The sequence below is a fragment of the Panthera tigris genome, chromosome A2 (genome assembly GCF_018350195.1).
Source record: "Panthera tigris isolate Pti1 chromosome A2, P.tigris_Pti1_mat1.1, whole genome shotgun sequence".
Taxonomy (NCBI): domain Eukaryota; kingdom Metazoa; phylum Chordata; class Mammalia; order Carnivora; family Felidae; genus Panthera; species Panthera tigris.
Genome location: NC_056661.1, coordinates 17,696,093 through 17,714,116, shown reverse-complemented (window position 1 = coordinate 17,714,116; position 18,024 = coordinate 17,696,093). Strand labels below are relative to the sequence as shown.

General features: G+C 50.0%; 2 protein-coding genes across 7 annotated transcripts; both read right to left on the bottom strand.

The window, feature by feature from the left end:
• Nucleotides 1-46: 46 nt before the first annotated feature.
• TREX1 (three prime repair exonuclease 1) lies at nt 47-2,093 on the bottom strand. Its single transcript, XM_042978856.1, has 2 exons — nt 1,536-2,093; nt 47-1,226 (listed from the first exon to the last, which is right to left on the bottom strand). The coding sequence occupies exon 2, from the start codon at nt 1,203-1,205 to the stop codon at nt 261-263; it is 945 nt and encodes a 314-aa protein (XP_042834790.1). The 5' UTR covers nt 1,206-1,226; nt 1,536-2,093; the 3' UTR covers nt 47-260.
• Nucleotides 2,094-2,179: 86 nt separating this feature from the next.
• On the bottom strand, nt 2,180-16,690 carry LOC102965413 (ATR interacting protein). Of its 6 annotated transcripts, none has more exons than XM_042978853.1 (14): nt 16,301-16,690; nt 14,281-14,411; nt 12,762-12,932; nt 10,812-10,930; nt 9,466-9,623; nt 7,995-8,096; nt 7,551-7,680; nt 6,678-7,367; nt 3,975-4,126; nt 3,720-3,811; nt 3,206-3,286; nt 2,747-2,999; nt 2,438-2,474; nt 2,180-2,341 (listed from the first exon to the last, which is right to left on the bottom strand). In XM_042978853.1, coding segments are annotated over exons 1-14 (2,364 nt in total). In that variant the 5' UTR covers nt 16,548-16,690; the 3' UTR covers nt 2,180-2,340. The 6 variants fall into 6 exon arrangements, with proteins under 6 accessions (XP_042834787.1, XP_042834788.1, XP_042834786.1 ...); XM_042978854.1 differs by having other exon boundaries at nt 2,438-2,471; XM_042978852.1 differs by lacking the exon at nt 2,438-2,474 and having other exon boundaries at nt 3,720-3,808; nt 16,301-16,689.
• Nucleotides 16,691-18,024: the final 1,334 nt, after the last annotated feature.

Genomic DNA, 18,024 nt, shown 5'->3' with positions numbered 1-18,024 from the left:
GACAGGGCATTAGGCCATGTACCATTTTCATCCACCTCTTGGATTTCCATGCTTTCTCTGCCTTCCCTAGGCTCAGACGTCTGACCATCCTGCTAGAGAGGGTGAAGGCAAAGACTGTGGCACCCTCTGTGTCCCCCTCCCCAGGTGCCTGAGTGTGTGGGCAGAGGTGCAGGAGGCTCTAAGGCTGCCAACAAGGGTAGAGGTGAGTGGCCACTCAGTGCTGTGGGGGCGTCTTTATTAGTCAGACTTTCCTTCTTGGCCTACTGCCCAGGTGTGGCCAGGGACAGCCCATACAGTGTGGCTATTGCCAAGGTCAGGAAGGCCAGCATGCCCAGTGGGGCCAGCAAGCCCTCCCTGGGTGAGGCTCCAGGGCCCTCCATTGGAAGAAGGGCTTTGGGCTTCCTGCCCCTGCCAACCTTAGGACTAGTGTCCTCGGCTCTAGTCAGGGATACAGTGGCTGCGGTGGCAGATGGTCCTGGTTTGGTTCCAGCAGAGGCTACGACCCCATACATAGGCTTGACAGTGCTGAAGGGTCTGGCGTGAGCATCCACCCAGCGCAGTAGGGCCTGTGGCCTCCACTGACAGATGCTGAGCAGGGCTAGGACGTCCCCCTCAGCCATGTGGGAGTCCGGCGGGGCCTGCCCATACAGGCGTGTGTAGATGCTGGTCAGGCTGTAGCTCTTCTTTGGGCCGTGCTCCGAGTGGCTGCTGGCCTGCTCCAGGGCCTTCAAGGCAGCAATGCTATCCACACAGAAGGCACCGTCCAGAACACTGGCAAGGCCTAGTAAAGCCAGCTCTGCTTGGAGCAAGGGGAAGTCATAGCGGTCGCCGTTGTGCGCCACGAGGCACCAGGGCTGTGGCTGGCGCTGCAGGAAGGCTTGGAGCAGGTTGGCCAGGTCGGCATCGAAGCGTTGACGCCCATGTGCTGCCAGCACAGCTGTGCTGAGGCCCGTGATCTTACTGGCTTCTGGGCTGCAGGCCTTCCCTGGAGCCACGCACAGAGAGAGCTTGTCCACCACCCGGGGCGGCGAGGGCACTGTGGGAGGCTGCCCCTGAGGGGTGGGTGGGCTCTCCAGGGCACATCTGTGGACGGCTAGCAGGCACAGCTCCGTGACCTTGGGCCGGGAGGAAGGCAGGCCAGTGGCCTCCAGGTCCAAGAAGATAAGGGTCTGCACGGGACCTGGCGGTGGGGCCTGCGAGCCCATGGTGGGTACCTGCTGCCGAGCCTGGGGAGGAGCATGGGGTGGGGAGGGGCTATATGAGTGCCCAGTGGAAAGAGCTGAGGCGGGTGGGGGTGGGGCAGGCAGGAACACATCTTTGGCCTTCTCTGCTCAGGCAGGCACTGTCGGTGAGCTCTAAGACCCGTTTCCAGAGCAGGAAGCCAGAGAAGGTGGGGTGGCTTCCTAAGGGGGACCAGCACATTCAACTGTCTGGGGGAAGGCTTGGCTCCTCCCCTAGCGCCCACCTAGTCTGGGCCTGGGTGGGGGGGTGGGGCCTTCCCACCCTGCCCCATCCCCGTAGGGGTCCTCACTTACCGAGTAGCAGGCAGGCAGCAATGACTCGGGGTGCAGTCTGGCTGGTTCTTGCTGCTGGCAGCAGTGGCGGGAAGCGAAACTTAGCGTGAGCCCGCCTATGGGCTGTCCTGATCGAGGCCCGCCCTGCTTGTCAGCCTGCCAGGTCTGCCCCTCCCCAGCCTCCCCCCTCGTGACTCCCTGAAGGCCTCAGACCTGCAGCTGTGGGCGTGCTGGCTGGCACAATGTGCCAGAGCCCTCATACCATGAGAACCAGCCCAGAGGATGAGGGCAGTGTGCCCAGGCCATCAGGGAAGGCTAGCTCCAGGACTCACGCCTGCCAGGAACCCCTGCTGTGGCCACTTTGCACCCACTCCTTGCCCCTACTTTCTCAGGTCTCCCTGGTATAGGCCAGGGCTGACGGCTGTCTCCTCCCCTGCCACAGGATGGTTTCTTCCCATGGCCTCAGCCCAAAGCGATGACTCAGGACAATTCCACAGGCAGGGCAGGGCTCCTTCCTCAGGGCAGATTTGTAACTATGGGGACAGGCTCTCAGCTCTAGCCAGGGACGGGAAGAAGGATCCTAGCCTTCCCTGGGTCTGGCTCCTGCACCATCCCTCCCACTCAGCCGACACAGATCAGACTCAGGAAACATCAAAAGGCTGGCGTGTTCTCAAACAGCCTGTCACTGCTTTTAATCAGTTGCTGCGGTGAGGAAAGTAGTGGTTCTGGTGCCACTATGTGGCTCCATGCTCACTGGCCTCAGCTACAGTCCATCTCAGGGTCGTCCGCATCCGTTTCAGTGGCACACAGGTCATCCAGGGCTGCCTCTGAGCCAAGAGAAGAGGGTTGTGTGGTGAAGGCCTGGAGGTGCCGGGCACTGGGGGGAGACCCACCGCTCCTCCCCCACGCCCGCAGGAACTAACCAGTCCCTTCCACGCCCAGGCCTTGCTCCCTCAGCTACTGCAAGCAAAGTGATACAAAGGCAATTCAGACAGCGATGTTTCTGGAAAAACTGTGGCTCTGCTAGGCCAACTCAACAGATACAAGCAAAAGGCAGCCTGATAAGCTCAGAGAAGACCCAGAGCAGTAAGACAAGTGCGACCCCAGTGCCAGCAAAGGCTGCGTGGAGAGAGGACTGCTGACTTAAGGCCAGGAAGTCTGACTTGTCCGTGAACTTCAGGGAAACCCCCGCATGTGGGCTGGGGCAGGCAGGGGTCCTCCTGCTGGCTTACCTTCACAGTCTGTCACATCAGGAAGCCCTCGAATCAGCATGCTGACCCCTGGCATCACCTGGTCATACTGATGTAGGACCTCCACACAGTGCACAGTGAAGAGCTTGTCCTTCTGGGAGAGGCTGTGCAGCAGCAACACCGTGTCCCGCAGACACCGCACAGTCCGCTTCTGCTGCTCAGTCCTCGGGGGCTCCCCCGCCCTCCGCACTGTCAGCCACTGTCTGTGCAGCATCACTGTGAGTGCTCTGACCACCTAGGGAGAGGGCAAAGACTGAGGCCAGGTCTCAGGGTTCCTGCACCCTAACAGCTTGCTCAGCTGGACAGCACCCTTCCCAACCACCCCAGGTAAGGAGGGCTCCGAGCGGTGGCACCAGGGTTACAAGGAGCAGGGGCGTGCTTGCATAGGGTCACCTTCCCCCGCCCTGACGGAGCTGCCACGCCATTGGCCCCTGCACTCACCTCCACGTTGCACTGGCAGACAGAGCCAGTGACTGGGGAGGCAGGGCTCTGCACACCAAGCTTAGCCAGGAGCCACACGGCCTAGAACAAGAGCAGACTATTCCATCTGTGGCAGAACGAGAGCCTGATCACAGTGAGGGCTTTCTCAGGCTTCTCCTACAAGTGCTCCAGGTTCCCTTAGCAGCCGCCTGTCCGCACAGTGACATTCAAGGAATGGTGTGGGGCCTTCTCAGGCTAGACTCAGGATCAATACCTGTCTCATCAGCAACCCACCTGCCTCCAGGCCCCAAAGCCAGGGTAGGGCCAGTTATTAGGCAGCCCTGCCAAGTGCTGGGACACCCTGGGGTCCACCTGTATTGTACCTGTGTAGTATGGAGCCCCCAAACTGAGTTCACCTTCTTAGCAGCTAGGTAAACACTTGCTACCAAAATGCATTAAGACTCCATTCTCCCCAGAAGGAGGAGGAACAGTGGCCCTTAGGTGGGGTGGGGTGGTGAGGCTCTGGAGTTTTTACCTCTTGTTCTAGTTGAAGCCACTGTGTCTCCGAGGCCACTTTATCAGGCCTTGACGTGATGTACATGTACAGCAGCAGGAGGAGGCAGCCTTCTGAAAAGGATGCCCCACCTCTCATTCAGGGTCCCCTTCTTACCCAGAGCCCAGGGCACAAGCTGCAGAAGCCCTCAGGAGGCCTCTGAACTGTCCCTGCCACCACCCTTCCCTCCAACCTGCAGGAGCCGCCCAACCACCCATCCCCCCTGCCCTGCTTTACCTGAGGGGGAGCAGAGCTGAGGCGCGAGCTTCTCGTGGTCCACCAGGAGGGAAAGGAGCTCAACAGTCAGTAGCACGCTGGGCAGGGGGCTCTCGGGGCTGAGGCACTGCGGCAGTACCCGGAACACACACTGGAACCTAAAGCACAGGGGCCCAGAGAAACGGGACACTGGCACCCAATCCCACAACCATCCTCACTTTTCACCAGAGGCAATGGGAAATTTTGAGCAGGCAGGTACAAGGAGGAGCTGTGGTTCGGACCTGGCTTCAAATGCTGGCCAACCACCACATACTTGCTGGGATATCTGTTTCCTGTGAACCAGTGGGTACTAGCCTTCACCGTGATATTGCCGTGGCTTAGAGAGGACAGGCCCTTGCCAGGCCCAGTGCCACCTGTAAATGGGGGATGCTTCCCTGGACCTGGGGTGCCTGGCTTCCACACTCTCCTGGGCTCTTTCTTGCCTCTGTTCCCAAATAGGGAGGGAGGTCTTAACGAGTGTGAATGTTATAAGCCTACTACCAGAGGGCTGGCCAGGTTCCAGAGGGCTTGGCTATGGTTGGATCTTATGAGACCCCTTGCTTGCTGGCAGACTGTTTTTGCAAATACCAGCTCCCCTGCTACCAATTATGAGAAGGTGCTCACTTGGGGTGTGCACGGGTGTTGGGCTCTGGGCACGCTCTCTCCAAGGTCTCACGGGCAAAGAGAACTAAGGAACCAAGTCCCAAGACAACCACTGCTATTTGCTCAACCCACATAGCCTTGTGGATGGGGAGAGGGCAATTCTACATGTGTTCCCCTTCATGCATCTGCAGTGTCTTAGCACATGCCGTCAAGGGCTAAGAGTATTTCTCAGTATGCCATTAGGAAGCAAGGCCTCGTTATTTGGGGTGAAATCATTTTAGAGCAAATCCTGTACAGTGGGTAAGCTCAATGTTTTCAGCCACCAGAGTGTGGAAATTTGCGGGAAACTGGGATTTAACCTGGTGGTTACTCAATTTCGTCATTAGAATGGTCTGTAATCCACTAAAGTCCCTGAAACTATCTGCAAGAAAAATCCATCTTTATATATGATGCAGTGGTTTCTAAATTATTTTTGGATAGCAGAAAAAAAAATTTTTTTCCAGAACCCCCAAACACACAATAGAGAATAGTCCTACTGTTCTGTTTGAAGCTGGGGATGAGACCTCTGCTCAAAAGCCCCTGCCATCCCAGTACCCTGGAAATGACCCAGGACCATGGCTACACCAGATACGGTAGGAAGACGTGGGTCTGAGGGGATGATTTGTCCTCAAGCCCGGGTAGGCAAAGGTGCCCTTTCTGAGACTGCTGTCTGCCTGGCTGCTTGTGCTGCATCACATATTGCTTTAGAGCTTTGGTGGCATGTGTCCTTAGCTTTCACTCCAAGGTGAGCAGGAAGCTGTGTGGTAGTGGGGATCCTCCTGCAAGATGTAGGAATTCTGAAGCACTGAGTGGGAGGTGGTGCCAGACCGTGATCAAGGGCAAGTCAAGGAGACCAGCTGGAAACTCGCCCTGTATGTTCTCTCTATTCGTACAGCAAATACTGAGTGCTTACAGTGAGCCAGGCTCCATGCTAGGTGTGAGGATGCAGGGCTCTGAGGGCGTCACATGAGCTGGTGAACAGAGGCATCTGTCTGGCCTATGGAAAGCATCCATCAAATAGCTGTTTTTTCATGTCCTTGTGGACAAGCCCAACAGAAAGGGAATGATGGTGTATCTACCAAGAGAACTGGTAATAAAGTGCTTCCTGGAATTCATTCAACAAATATGAAACAAGCAACCAGCCACCATGAGGTAGGTCCATGCCAGACACGTGACAGTTCTGTACCTATTGTGTCGCCCACAGTACACTGCAGTACTGTGCCCGGCTCTGAGGACCACCCCTAGGATGGACCATACCAGCTGGAATATCTTCAGAAGGAAACCAGGATCCAGAAGTGTTTTAGGGAAACAAGTATGCTAAGCTCAGAGACAAAAGCTTAAGGTAAGTGCAGCCAGCAAAGTTGATCCGAATAGAACTGGCCTCTTGGTGGCATGCTGAGGGGGGAGACAGGATTTTTGGATGAGGAGATGGGCTGGATGGTGTTTACAGTTCCTCCCAGTCTTGAGGCTCTGGAATCCCAAGTTAAGAATTTATGCCAATAGTGTTCATGAGCTAGGTTCACTATATAACCACTTCCAACAAACCTTAGGAGGAACAGGTAACTTATGGCTTGTGCCAGAGTCGGGCACAATGAGGAGGAGCAGATTCCCAGTAAGGTCAGCTTATGGGCTGCCCACACCCTCTGCCTCCTTAGGGAACCCCACCAAACTTAAATGTGGTGTGATACATGGTCTTCACCTACCTGATCCATGGTCTAGGTTCAAGGCTCTGGGTTCAGTCTTTGTCCTGGGGGCAGGACACTTTTCCATAATGTCTTAAAAGCCTTTCATTACATGTGTCTTTTGCTTACCTGCTGTACAGAGGCAGAATTCAGCCAAGTAAACCACTTCCTTGGCTCTCCTAACACCTGGCCCCACTTTCCATCACTTCAGAACACCCTGAACAAAGCCTCAGAACATAAAACCAAGGCTTAGCCCTGAGCAGTACAGCTAAGATGTGGGCAAAGTATAAGGGCCACAGGATAGACCTCAAGAGGTCAGGTGAGACCTGCAAAGAATCATGACTGCCATGCAGTGTTATACCTGGGCAGGAAATCAAAGGAAGCATTTTCAGCTAATTTCACCAAAATCTTAAGACACTGGCTCAGGACACTGGTTTGAAGGTGACCTGTTGCTGCAGAAGAGAAAGTCAACAGGTGAAGAAGCATCTTCAGTAGTGGATGCTGGCCTTGGTCATCGGTAAGCCCCCTTGGGACTGAGGACACATCCCCATGATCTTGTCTGTGAACCAGACTCTGGTTTCCTTCCCCAGCGGCAGAATCCACCCCTGCATCTGATAGTAATAGGTGGACGACCGCTCCGCTGTGGCACACCAGGTGCTGAAGAACACTAAGTGAAGCCACAGAGAAGCCTTCCAGGTTGCAAAGTGAGTCCTCAAGGCTGGCCTCTCCCCCAGAGCTCACGTAGGAGGAACTTGTCGGTGAGTCCGCAGGCGCTCCACTTCTCTTGACTGCTGCCAGATCGTGCAGAGCCTGGCAGTGTAAGCCAATAAAGAACTGTACCAGGGGGAGGAGATGCACGGCCCCAGGAAGCTGGCAGAGTGGGAAGGCCCTTCTGCCTCCCTCTGCTTGGTCTCCATCACGTGAGCCTTCATCCCTGGCAACCAGATTCAATCCAGTAAGTGCCAGGTTCTGTGCTTCTTTCAGGGCCAAATGGGGAAATGACCCATCGCGAGAACCTGTGGTCCTCAGGCTTGAAATCCCAGTCAAGGTACTAGCAGCAAATACAAAAGAAAACATACAAGTGTGAGGCGGAGACAAGGTCAAGGGCCCCAAACAACCTGTCTACCGAATTCTCTAGTTTCCCCACCCAGCACACAGACCTCCCAGGCTGGCCAGGACCAGAAAGGAACTTGTTTCCTGGGAACTCCCAGCTTTTCAGGAGTCTGAGGTTTACCTGCCATACCCCAGTGGCTGCAGTAGGGTGCTGGTAGGAGCCTCAGAACAACTGCTCAGGAGGTGGCACAGACCTAGGGATGACCCTGGGATCAAAGGCTGCTTCAGGAGAAGGTTTATCAAAATGGAACCTGCAAAAGACAAGGTGATTCTAGAAGGTTCTGACAAGGGAGGCCTTTTCTGTGGCTTCAGAAGGAAAAGTGAGGATTCCTTGGATGCTAACTGTCCTCTAAGCTGCCACTAAGCCCCACTGAGATGCCTGTGGGTGCTGAGGGCTCTGGGATGTAACTGCTATAGTCTTCTGCTAAGTCACAGACTGTTACTCCCCTGGCCCCTCTGAAGGACTGCCTGGGGTGCTACTTCTCAGAGGCAATTCTACCAGAGCACCGCAGAGGATGCCCAGAGCTGTGCAGGCCTCCTGCACATGGAGCAGGGCTTCTGGTACCTTGAGTGTTTGATCTCTGCATCCAGCTGTCAACAAGTCTTTTCTGCGACTCTTCTTGCTTAATGGGGTCACCTCCCAGATTGTGGCTCTTATTCTCTACAACTAAATAAAATGTGAATCAAAACTTGAGCACAAAAGCACAGGCATATCAAAACTCTTGAATGTACCGAGTTTCATTTTCTCTCTCTCTTTTTTTTTTTTAAAGTAAACTCTACCCCCAATATGGGGCTTGAACGCACAACTCTGAGATCAAGAGTCACGTGCTCTATGGACTGGGCCAGCGAGGCACCCCATAATGAATTTAAAACAGAGATTGTTCTACTTCCTCAACCTTGGATCAAATCAAGAACCAGAGCAACTCAAGAACCCTTGCATCATTGCCTCCCTCATGAAAAACAGGAACTCCTACAAGGAAAGGAAAAGAAAAGAAAGTTGTTTGCTCCACTTTAAAATGAGGCAATAACATGAAAGCAGTAACCACGAACACTTATTATGTGCCAGACAAACCCTGTTCTAAGAGCCGTACCCATGTTAGCTCATCTGTTCCTCAAAGCAACCCTAAGAGGAGGTGTCATCTCCTCTATTTTACATATAGAGAAACTGAGGCACGGGTTAAGGGACTTGCTCCAATCACACAAGCCAGTAAGTAGTGTGACCGGTACTCCTGTCAGGCTGGTGGGCTCCAGTGCCTGCCCACAACACCATCCTATACTGTTCCTGTAGTTGCCGGGTACCAAAAATGTGAGTGGTTGAGGTCCTCAGAGGTGGCATGAGGGCCAACGACTTGAACAGGTGGATGGTGGTAGGAGAGAGGTGATGTATTGGAATGGTAAGATAAACTGACACAGCATATTCTCAGAGTAAAAACCTACCAATGCTAGACTGTGTCCCTCTATAAGGCAGTAGCATGCCCTCAGTCTGGACTGAGCTGTATAAACTCAAGGCTCAAGGAACACAGGTACCTGATACTAGCTGTGTTTCTGGCACATCAATGGATGGTGACTGGGGAGGTTTTAAAATATGCCTGCAAATTCTACAAACACTTCTCTTCAAAAGGTGCAGCCTAGTTTCCTTCCCGTTGAACATGGTTTCTAACAAACAGAATGTGGCAGAAGTGATGCTATAGGACTCCCGAGGCCAGGCCATAAAAGGGATAGCTTCCACCTCGCTCTCTCTGGTTTGTTAGCTCTAGAGGAGGCCATCCACCAGGTTATGACATCACCCAAGTAGCTCCTTAGAGAGACCCACGTGTGGAGAAGAACTCCATTGCCAGTCATGTGAGGGAGCCACTCTGAATAGATCCTCCAGCCCCAGACAAGCCTCCAGTGATTCCAGTCCCCACAGAGACAAACCATCTCCTCTTTATCAGAACTGTTGTCCCACAGAACCAGGAGGAGTACTTATTGTTGTTTTAAGCCACAAGGTTGAATAATCGGTTACACGGCAACAGATGACAGACAGACTGACTTACCCTCTCTGCCCACCAGGGACTTATATCCTGGCTCTGTCTGGAAGGGGTGGGGAAGGGACATGTTAGCACTAAAAGACTCCTTTGTAGGGAAAGATGGTTTTCCGAATTGTGGAGAACATGCTTCTGGCTTTATAGCCACAGAAGGGCTTTTCCTAGGACTGGAAAAAGTTAACTATGAAAGCAAAGTAATGATTCTGCTAAAACCACTTAAAATACCTGGTTATAAAACTTCTAACAAATGTTAAACTTTTCATGTTTAAATGTTTAAATGGTAAACCTGCTCCGGCCCATGGCCAATGTCTAGGTGCTTTGACCAAAGGTTTTTATCTGTTATATATTAGTCATTCTTTGTCAGTCAGGATAGCAGTGTAAAACTCAAGGTATTTTGATCCAGATGGTGGAAAAACTCTTTCATTTCTGTATTCTTCTAATAATCACCCCAAAACATTGGCCATAATTCCATTACAACTTCCAATTCCACCAAAATCTTTTTAATATGGAACAGCCTCTTATTTAATCATTCCCAGGGGCTGGATTCAAAGATTTTCAGTAGAAAGAAGGTCTATTAAAAGGCGTGTTGTTGTGTCTTGCAACTTGAAAACAGCCCGTTCCTCATTGCCAGGGGTTTTGTGTTAGGGAAGCAGTCTTAACCCCCCGAGTGCATCAGACAACACCAAGAGCCTTCTGTCAGAGACGTGTGATGAGGTGGGGATGGACCCCTCTGCTCTCCTGTCTTATTTGGACTAAGCTAGGCAAAAAGAGTTTAATTTCACACCCTGCCCATTATGAGCAAAGGCAGCAGAATGTTCAATATTCAGAAAAAGACACGCTGACCCACACTGTTCACAATTCAAGGCTGATATCAACGGTGTGCCAGACTTCTCTGGCAGGCAAGGCGCAGGACAGGACCATTAACAAGCTGATCACATCTACAGCAAAGGCAGGGGCTATTAGACAAAGGTCCCAAGACAGTAAATGAGAAAAAATATTCCAAGTAGTTGGGACTGAAATACGCTCATACTTGGGGCAAAACTGATTATTTGAAACACATTACATAAAAATGAAGACTGGGTCACCCCAAAAGTTTAGAGAGCATCTTTCCAGCCCTTTTTTAGTCCTGAGTATAAAGTCCTATAGAGGAAGCCCTTCTAGAGTGTGAGGCCTTTATGCGGTGATGCACCAAACCATTCAAGCCTCATCTAAACCACCTTTGAGGCCTTCAGGAAAGAGGATCTATGTCCAAATGGCAAAGTTTAAACAGCCTTCATTCAAGACTAACCTGACGTTGTTACTCAGACTTTCTAATAAACCATGCAAAACAACTCTCCTTCCAGCATCATCATTACCTGGCATGGAGAATGGAGGGAGCAGCCAATTTATTTGCTCGTTCACTGCTTTGAAGCTTTGTCCTTAATTCATTCATCTCAGCATCTTTAAATTGGAGTTCGGACTGCAATGATTGGAGCTGGAAGGCAAAAGCAACATACTCATGGTAACCCATCATACGTGCAAAAATATCTCTGGGCTTCAAAGTCTCAAGCTCATAAAGGAAAACAAACAATGAGAAATAAGTATAAAAGTGTGCTGTGACATAGATGCCCTATAATATCAAGCTTTCCCCTTCCTCCTCAAAGACAGCATGGTATTCTAGAAAGACATTTTGACCTGAACTCTTGCAAGGTAGTTTGTGAAGGTTCAAATACCATTTACTCGGCCTCTTTAAACTTTGACTTATCTGTAACACAAACCCCTGTCTTTGTGGTTAGGGGGGATTAAATAGGAAGGATGAATGTGAAATGCCCAGCCTAGGGCTTGGTGAGGCGCCTTATCGCACAGTAACATGTTAACCTTTTAATGGACATAATGGTGCACAATTCCAGGTCTTCTTGAAATTTTACCAACACGCCACGCAGCACGGGGAGACCTGCTCCAGCCCATGGCCAGCAGTAACTGCTATTATTCCCTGAGCACACTCTGTGCCTGTATGGCACCAGTCACAGCACCAGTCACCGTAAGTGTGGGGCTGTTAAAGTCTCACAGCAACCCTTCTAGTTATTTCCTGGGACAGATAATAGAAATGAATCACAGAGCTGAAGTCACTACCCTGAGGTCGCCATTTATCATATGTGATAAAGCCAGGATTCAAACTCTAGTTTGTCTGATTACAATTCCCTTGCTCTTCATCATGGATGCGGAAGGAAAACTGCTGTTAGTGCTGGGCACAGGTTAGTGCTTCTTTAGAGTTTGCTAATTTGCTAATGGATGACAGAATAAGATCCATTCCTTGAGACTGAAGCCTTGGGAAGTGCTGAAGGAAAGTGGCAGTATGTATGGACACCTATTAATTTCTTCCCCAAACAGCAACTCCCTCCCTTGAGAAACAATCATGTCCCTACCTCAATGTGATTTAAAAAAAATTTTTTAACGTTTATTCATTTTCGAGAGACACAGAGAGACAGAGCGTGAATGGGGGAAGGGCTGAGAGAGAGGGAGATACAGAATCCGAAGCAGGATCCAGGCTCTGAGCTGTCAGCACAGAGCCCAAAGTGGGGCTCGAACTCACGAACCGTGAGATCATGACCCGAGCCGAAGTCGGATGCCCAACCGATTGAGCCACCCAGGTGCCCCTCCCTACCTCTATGTGATTTAAATGGGAGCTGTCATCTCTGTGGTTACAGTGACTGGGTCAGGGACAGGCACCTGACCCAGGTTAGAACAATTAGAGCCTTGAGATGAAGGAGCCCAAGTTTTCAGTCTGCTCTGGAGCTATGAAATAGGAGCCCAGGAGCTTATGGAGAACACATCCTTTACCATAAGAATGGAGTCTGTCTGTAGACTAGGGAGTAAAGATGAATCCTGGCAAGGCTCCAGTCATTCAAGGCCCCAGCACACCTGTTTTTTCCCAGACTTAGTTATAGAAGTCAATACATTTCCTTTTGGCCTAAGCTAGGTCAACTGAGTTTCTGATCTGCCAAAAAGCTCTTACTTAAGTCTATTTCTGGAAAGTCTAAGCTATTGATTTATTCCTGCCAAGACCACCTACCACAACTACCACAGCAAAGCAGTTTCAACTAAGTCATTTTACAAACCTCATGCAGAGCCTGGAAAAAAAGTATATGCAATTAACTGATATTAGAAATTATTTAAGACAAAAAAAAAAAAACTGTTGAAATCTCCCTGGAAGATTTACAGGCTCTTTGGTCATTATTGCTTCTAAAAGAACTCAGTGAGCAGGCAAAGCTTGTGTCTAGAACAAGGAGAAAAAAAAAAGGGGAAAAAAAGCAGTTCTGGGTCACCTTTTTTGAAAATTCCTTTTCTTTGTCACTGAGCACTTGAGTTTTCTCTTGTTCAAGGAGGAAATGTGATCTTCTCTGTTCCTCTAGAATGGATTCTGTCTGATGCAGTGAGTCCCGCAAAATTTTTATTTCTCCATTTTTAATGAGAACTTCTTCTTCCATTGCTTTCATCTGTAAATCCAAAATCAATCTTGTGAAAAGCTTATAAGGGAAAGTTATATATGTACTTGTTTATTTTTTTTTTTAATTTTTTTTAATGTTTATTTATTTTTGAGACAGAGCATGAATGGGGGAGGGTCAGAGAGAGAGGGAGACACAGAATCTGAAACAGGCTCCAGGCTCTGAGCTGTCAGCACAGAGCCCGACGCGGGGCTCGAACTCACGGACCACAAGATCACGACCTGAGCTGAAGTCGGACACTTAACCGACTGAGCCACCCAGGCGCCCCTATATGTACTTGTTTCAACATATAGCTAGGGAGACAGAGAAAGCACATGTAAACTATGTTCTACGGACCAATGAGTTCTCAAAATATATCCATACCAACTAGGTATGGTCTGCTAGGCCCATTTGTGGGACAGGTGACATTCAGAAAGCTTAAGGAGACACTGTCATTCACACATGCAGATTCTGTAGGTTCTAGTAAGTATTAAACAATCTGGGTCACACACTTCACAGATCTCAAGTTTCATACTATGTTTCTAGTTTTCCTAGGGACCTACAGATGGTCTCATAAAGGCTGTCTCCTTTTTTGTAAAACTGCTAACAAATACAGTAGCCATTATGATGTTGTGTTCCTTATAAAAGACATATGCTATAAATTTGTCTCAGTGCTGTGACAGAAAGTTTGTATCACTTTTTGGATGTGAAGTACAGTTTCCTTTGTTGCCTAGTTGTTAGGAACTAGGATCTGGTTTCTTCCAGTTTAAATTTTCTGGCTTTCTTTCCCCAGCCTTCCCTCATTTCATGGGGATGAATCTGGACTCCTGTTTTACTTTATTTTTTAAGTTTATTTGAGAGAGGGAGAGCAAGCGGAGGAGGGGCAGAAAGGGAGGGAGAGAGAGCATCCCAAGCAGGCTCCTCACTTTTCATGCGAAGAGCCCGATGTGGGGCTCAAACCCATGAACCATGAGATCATGACCTGAGCTGAAAACAAGAGTCAGTTGCTTAACTGACTTGAGCCACCCAGGTGCCCCTGGACTCTTGTTTTAAAACTTTTATATATCTTAGGGGTACCTGGGTGGCTCAGTTGGTTAAGCATCTGACTTTGGCTCAGGTCATGATCTCACAGGTTCATGGGTTCAAGCCCTGTGTCACGCTCTGTGCTGACAGCTCAGAGCCTGGAGCCTGCTTCAAATTCTGTGTCTCCCCCTCTCTCTCTCTGCCCCTCCCCTGCTCACTCTCTTTCTCTCAAAAATAGATAAACATTAAAAAAAAACCTTTTATATAGTTTATTCTGTGGTGCTTTATAACACATGCATAAGTGCATACATTAGCTATAAAACCACAAGTCACTTACCTTTTCTTTAAGTTCTTTGTATTGTGCCTGAAGTACCTCTAATTCAAAATTCTCTTTAACAGGAACATATTCTCTGTTTTTCCCTGCAGGAGTTTTTGACATCCCATCTAATCTGGGGACCTTATGAACATCTGTAAAAAAACAGTTCCCATATACTTTTCTGGATCCAACACTTTCCCACTTTTGCCAGTCAATGCTGAAAAGAATCACTCTTGAAAGCAAATTAGAGAAAGATCTAGTAAGCAGTATAGGTATTTTCCAACCTAAAATGTGATTCAAACTCATAAATGATCCTTATGAAATGACAAACAAATCCTGCCTCCCCCTACTCCCCACCCCTCAATTTTAAGAGTATCATCTAAAGGCTGAAAAGGTGCTGTGGGAACCTCACTGGTCAGAATTTGGTGATCTGTTATTCGACAATATTTACTGAGCACCTATACCTATACCTACTGAGCACCGGGCACAGTCTAGTCTCTAAAGGTACAGTGGTGAGCAAAATGGATACAGTCCGTACACTCATGGAGCTTAGAGGACATTCAAAAATAATTACACAAATAAATGTAAAATTACAACTGTGATAAGAGCTACACAAGAGAACAAGTATAGGAAAGCCAAGTATATGGATCCAACTGGAACGACTGGAAGGCTTCCCAAGGAAGTGATGACTGAGGTGAGAGCTAAACAAGCAGGAATTAAGCAGATGAGTGGGGATGGGGAATGGATGGGAAGAATACTCAGTGTATGAGAAACAGCAATGTGCAATTTTTGTATTGCAAGGAAGTCGGGAGAATTCAAGAAATGAAGGCAGGTCAGTGTGGCTTGAACCCAGAGAGAGTGGGAAAGGGCCAGACCATGCTGGGCCTTGTAGGCCATGATATGGACTTTGATCTTTATACTGGAGACAGTGGGAAGCTATGAAAAGGTTTGCAGCAGGGATATGCACTTGTATCTATGTGAGACAAAGCCAGATTTGAGTTCTGAAAAGATCACTCTGGCTGTAGTGTGAAGTCTGACTTACAGGGAGTCAAGACTGGCAACGGGGAGACCATTTAGCAGATGAGCATCCAGAGGAAGGAATGATTGTAACATAGATCAGGGAGAATGGTAGAGATAATGGAAAGAGGATGGGTTCCAGAGATGGATAAAGAAGATAAAGTTACAGGACTTGGCAAGGAATTAGATGTATGGTCAAGGAAAAGGAACTGTTGCTTTGTGCCACCTGATGGAGACCGGTAGTAGTCACGGTTGTACAGAATATTTGGTCATTAATGAATGTCTTCTGAATGTCTGCTTTGCCAGGCACCATGCTGGCAATACTGGAGAATGACTGGACTTCCAGATGAATGTGTGGGATTTAAGATGCCTGTGAGATATCCAAGTACAGATGCAAGATGCCCTCAAAACGTTTCTCCTTCTGTGAGCCCCACAAGACTTCACTCACTCCCCAGCTAGAAAATAAGCTCCCGAAGAAAGGAGTTTTTGTCTTTTGTTCATTGCTAAGTGTGCTGCAGTTCCTAAGGTTTTGGACACCTAGTACAATTTACTGGTTGTATATCGGAATAAACCTTTCATCTCTTGCCTCAGCTAGGCCCTTATGTTCATGTGGCCCAAGGAGGACAGTAATCTTCGTTAGATCTAAAGCCTCTTAAACCTGTCACAAGAATGGGTCCCCATGGGTAGGTAGTGACGGTTCTGATGATGGTGGTTGTGTTCCAAGGATCTTTGCCTAGAACCAAGAACTTAGGGGCCCAAATTTTAACTACAGGAAAAGGTTAACTGAACTTTCTGTATTTCAAATCGGCTGTTTTGACATTCTTAATACAGTACTCCCACAACTCAAAGGACCTTTTGGAACACAACCTGTGCCTAAATGAAGCCGTTCCTATATTTTGAGAACGGCAGCGTGGGTGCAAGACACTGGGTCAGCGGTCGCCGTGGGGTTCCGAAGCCACAGCCATCACGTAGTTCTGGCGAGATCTGCACCACCCTCCGGGAAAAGGCCCCGAGGCGCACTCACTGGACACGTCCCGAGGAGCGGCCGGGCACTGGCTCAGGGCCTGCGACGCGAGGGTGTCGAGTTCCTCCAGGTCGTCAGCGGTGAAATCCCCGTGCGCGCCGAACGGGTCTTCGGGGTCCGGGGCAGCGGCTGCGGGGAAGCCTCGGGCTCGCTTGCTCGGAGGGTGCCCGGTGCTGGGCGGCGGGCCAGAGCTAGGCGCCGGAAGCCCGCTCCGCCTCCTGCTGCCCGGCGCGGAGGTTCCAGCCATGCCTCCGCTGGTCAGTCTCCCAGGGCACCGACTAAGGCCTGGTCGCCGCGAGACCGGAGGGCTGGACCAACCGCCCGCGCGCCGCCGCTCGCCTCAGCCGCTAGGGCCACGCCCCCCGAGCCCACGGGCCAATCGGCTGCCAGCCGGAGAGCGCGGAAGAATGACCGAATCTGAACGCGTCGCCGTGCTCTGCTGAGTGCCGGCCTTTCTAGGTGTTGCCCCGCCCTCCCAGCCCCGTTCTGCCTGGTGCTCAAATACCGGCGGCTGGCTGTCCGTAGGCGAGTGGCGGGTGTTGTGCACCGCTAACCACGTTACTGGAGAGCAGGGCCGAGGCTCACCAGCCTTACAGCGCGGGGGCCTCCGCGCCCCTCCCTGGCATCCAGTATACAGCCTCGGTGGAGTTCGCCCTGACATTCACACGTACACCTGTGAATCGAGACCCGCAGCATTCAGGGGTTTGGTCTCTGCGACTTCGCTGTTTTCCTCCCGCTGGACTCACCTCTCACATACCCAGAGGCTCTCTCGGGGAGGAAAGAGTCTGGGAGAGCGGGGTTGGGTGAAGAGTATGAATACAGCTTTTGTGAGCAGGCATCTTAGAGAACAGTAAATGTTTTGAATGTGTGCATTTAAGGTAGGTTTGGGGAAGAAAGGTGTAAGGAAGAGGGGTGATCCTGAGAACGATGTGCCTGTGTTGGAGAATGTGGGAACTGTCAGGCTGTTAACATTCATTTCTCTGAGAGTGGCTGAGTGTTTTTGTCCCAAGGACATGTCATAAATGAATAAGGCTCAGGAGGTCAAGAAAGGCCCCTTGGAAGTGGCACCTGGGTTGTCCTCCGGGTTGAGCAGGAGTTATCGAGTTAGCAAGGAGGCTGGCATACAAGACTATTCAGACAAGAATAGGACACCAACATGGAGGCCACACAAATGCCAGGTAGGAGTTGTGGCAAAGAGAGAAGGTAAGGCTTCAAAAAGGAGCAGGACTCGGGCAGGATATTAGGCAGCGGTGGTGTGCAGGACAGTTAGCAGGAATAGGTTGTTTCTTGCACATTCAGTGCCAAACTTAGCTTGTAAGTGTCCTATGAATGTTTATGAAAACAGTAAATGAAAGGGATATAGTTGTCAGGATTTGGAAGGTCTTGAATACCTGAGTTTAGTTTCTGAGACAACTAGTAGGTTCCTTCAGACAGATGCCCAAATGTTGAATGCTTAAATCTTCATTACTGCGGGTTTCTGGTCTTGTAAAGAGATAGGATTGTACTTCATTTGTCAGGAAGGATTAGGTTCCACCAAATAACAGTAGTAGCTGTCAGGGGCAATGTGCTGGCACTGGCAAAGAAGGGCTGTTCTCAGCCCCACAGGGAATGCCTGAAGTCCAAAGGTGTGCGGGCTGTGGAACTTTCCAGGAGAGGACCAAAGTAGGCCCTTTATCCTCTCCTGTTAAGTAACTTAGAGTCGTAAAACAGACTTCAATCTATAA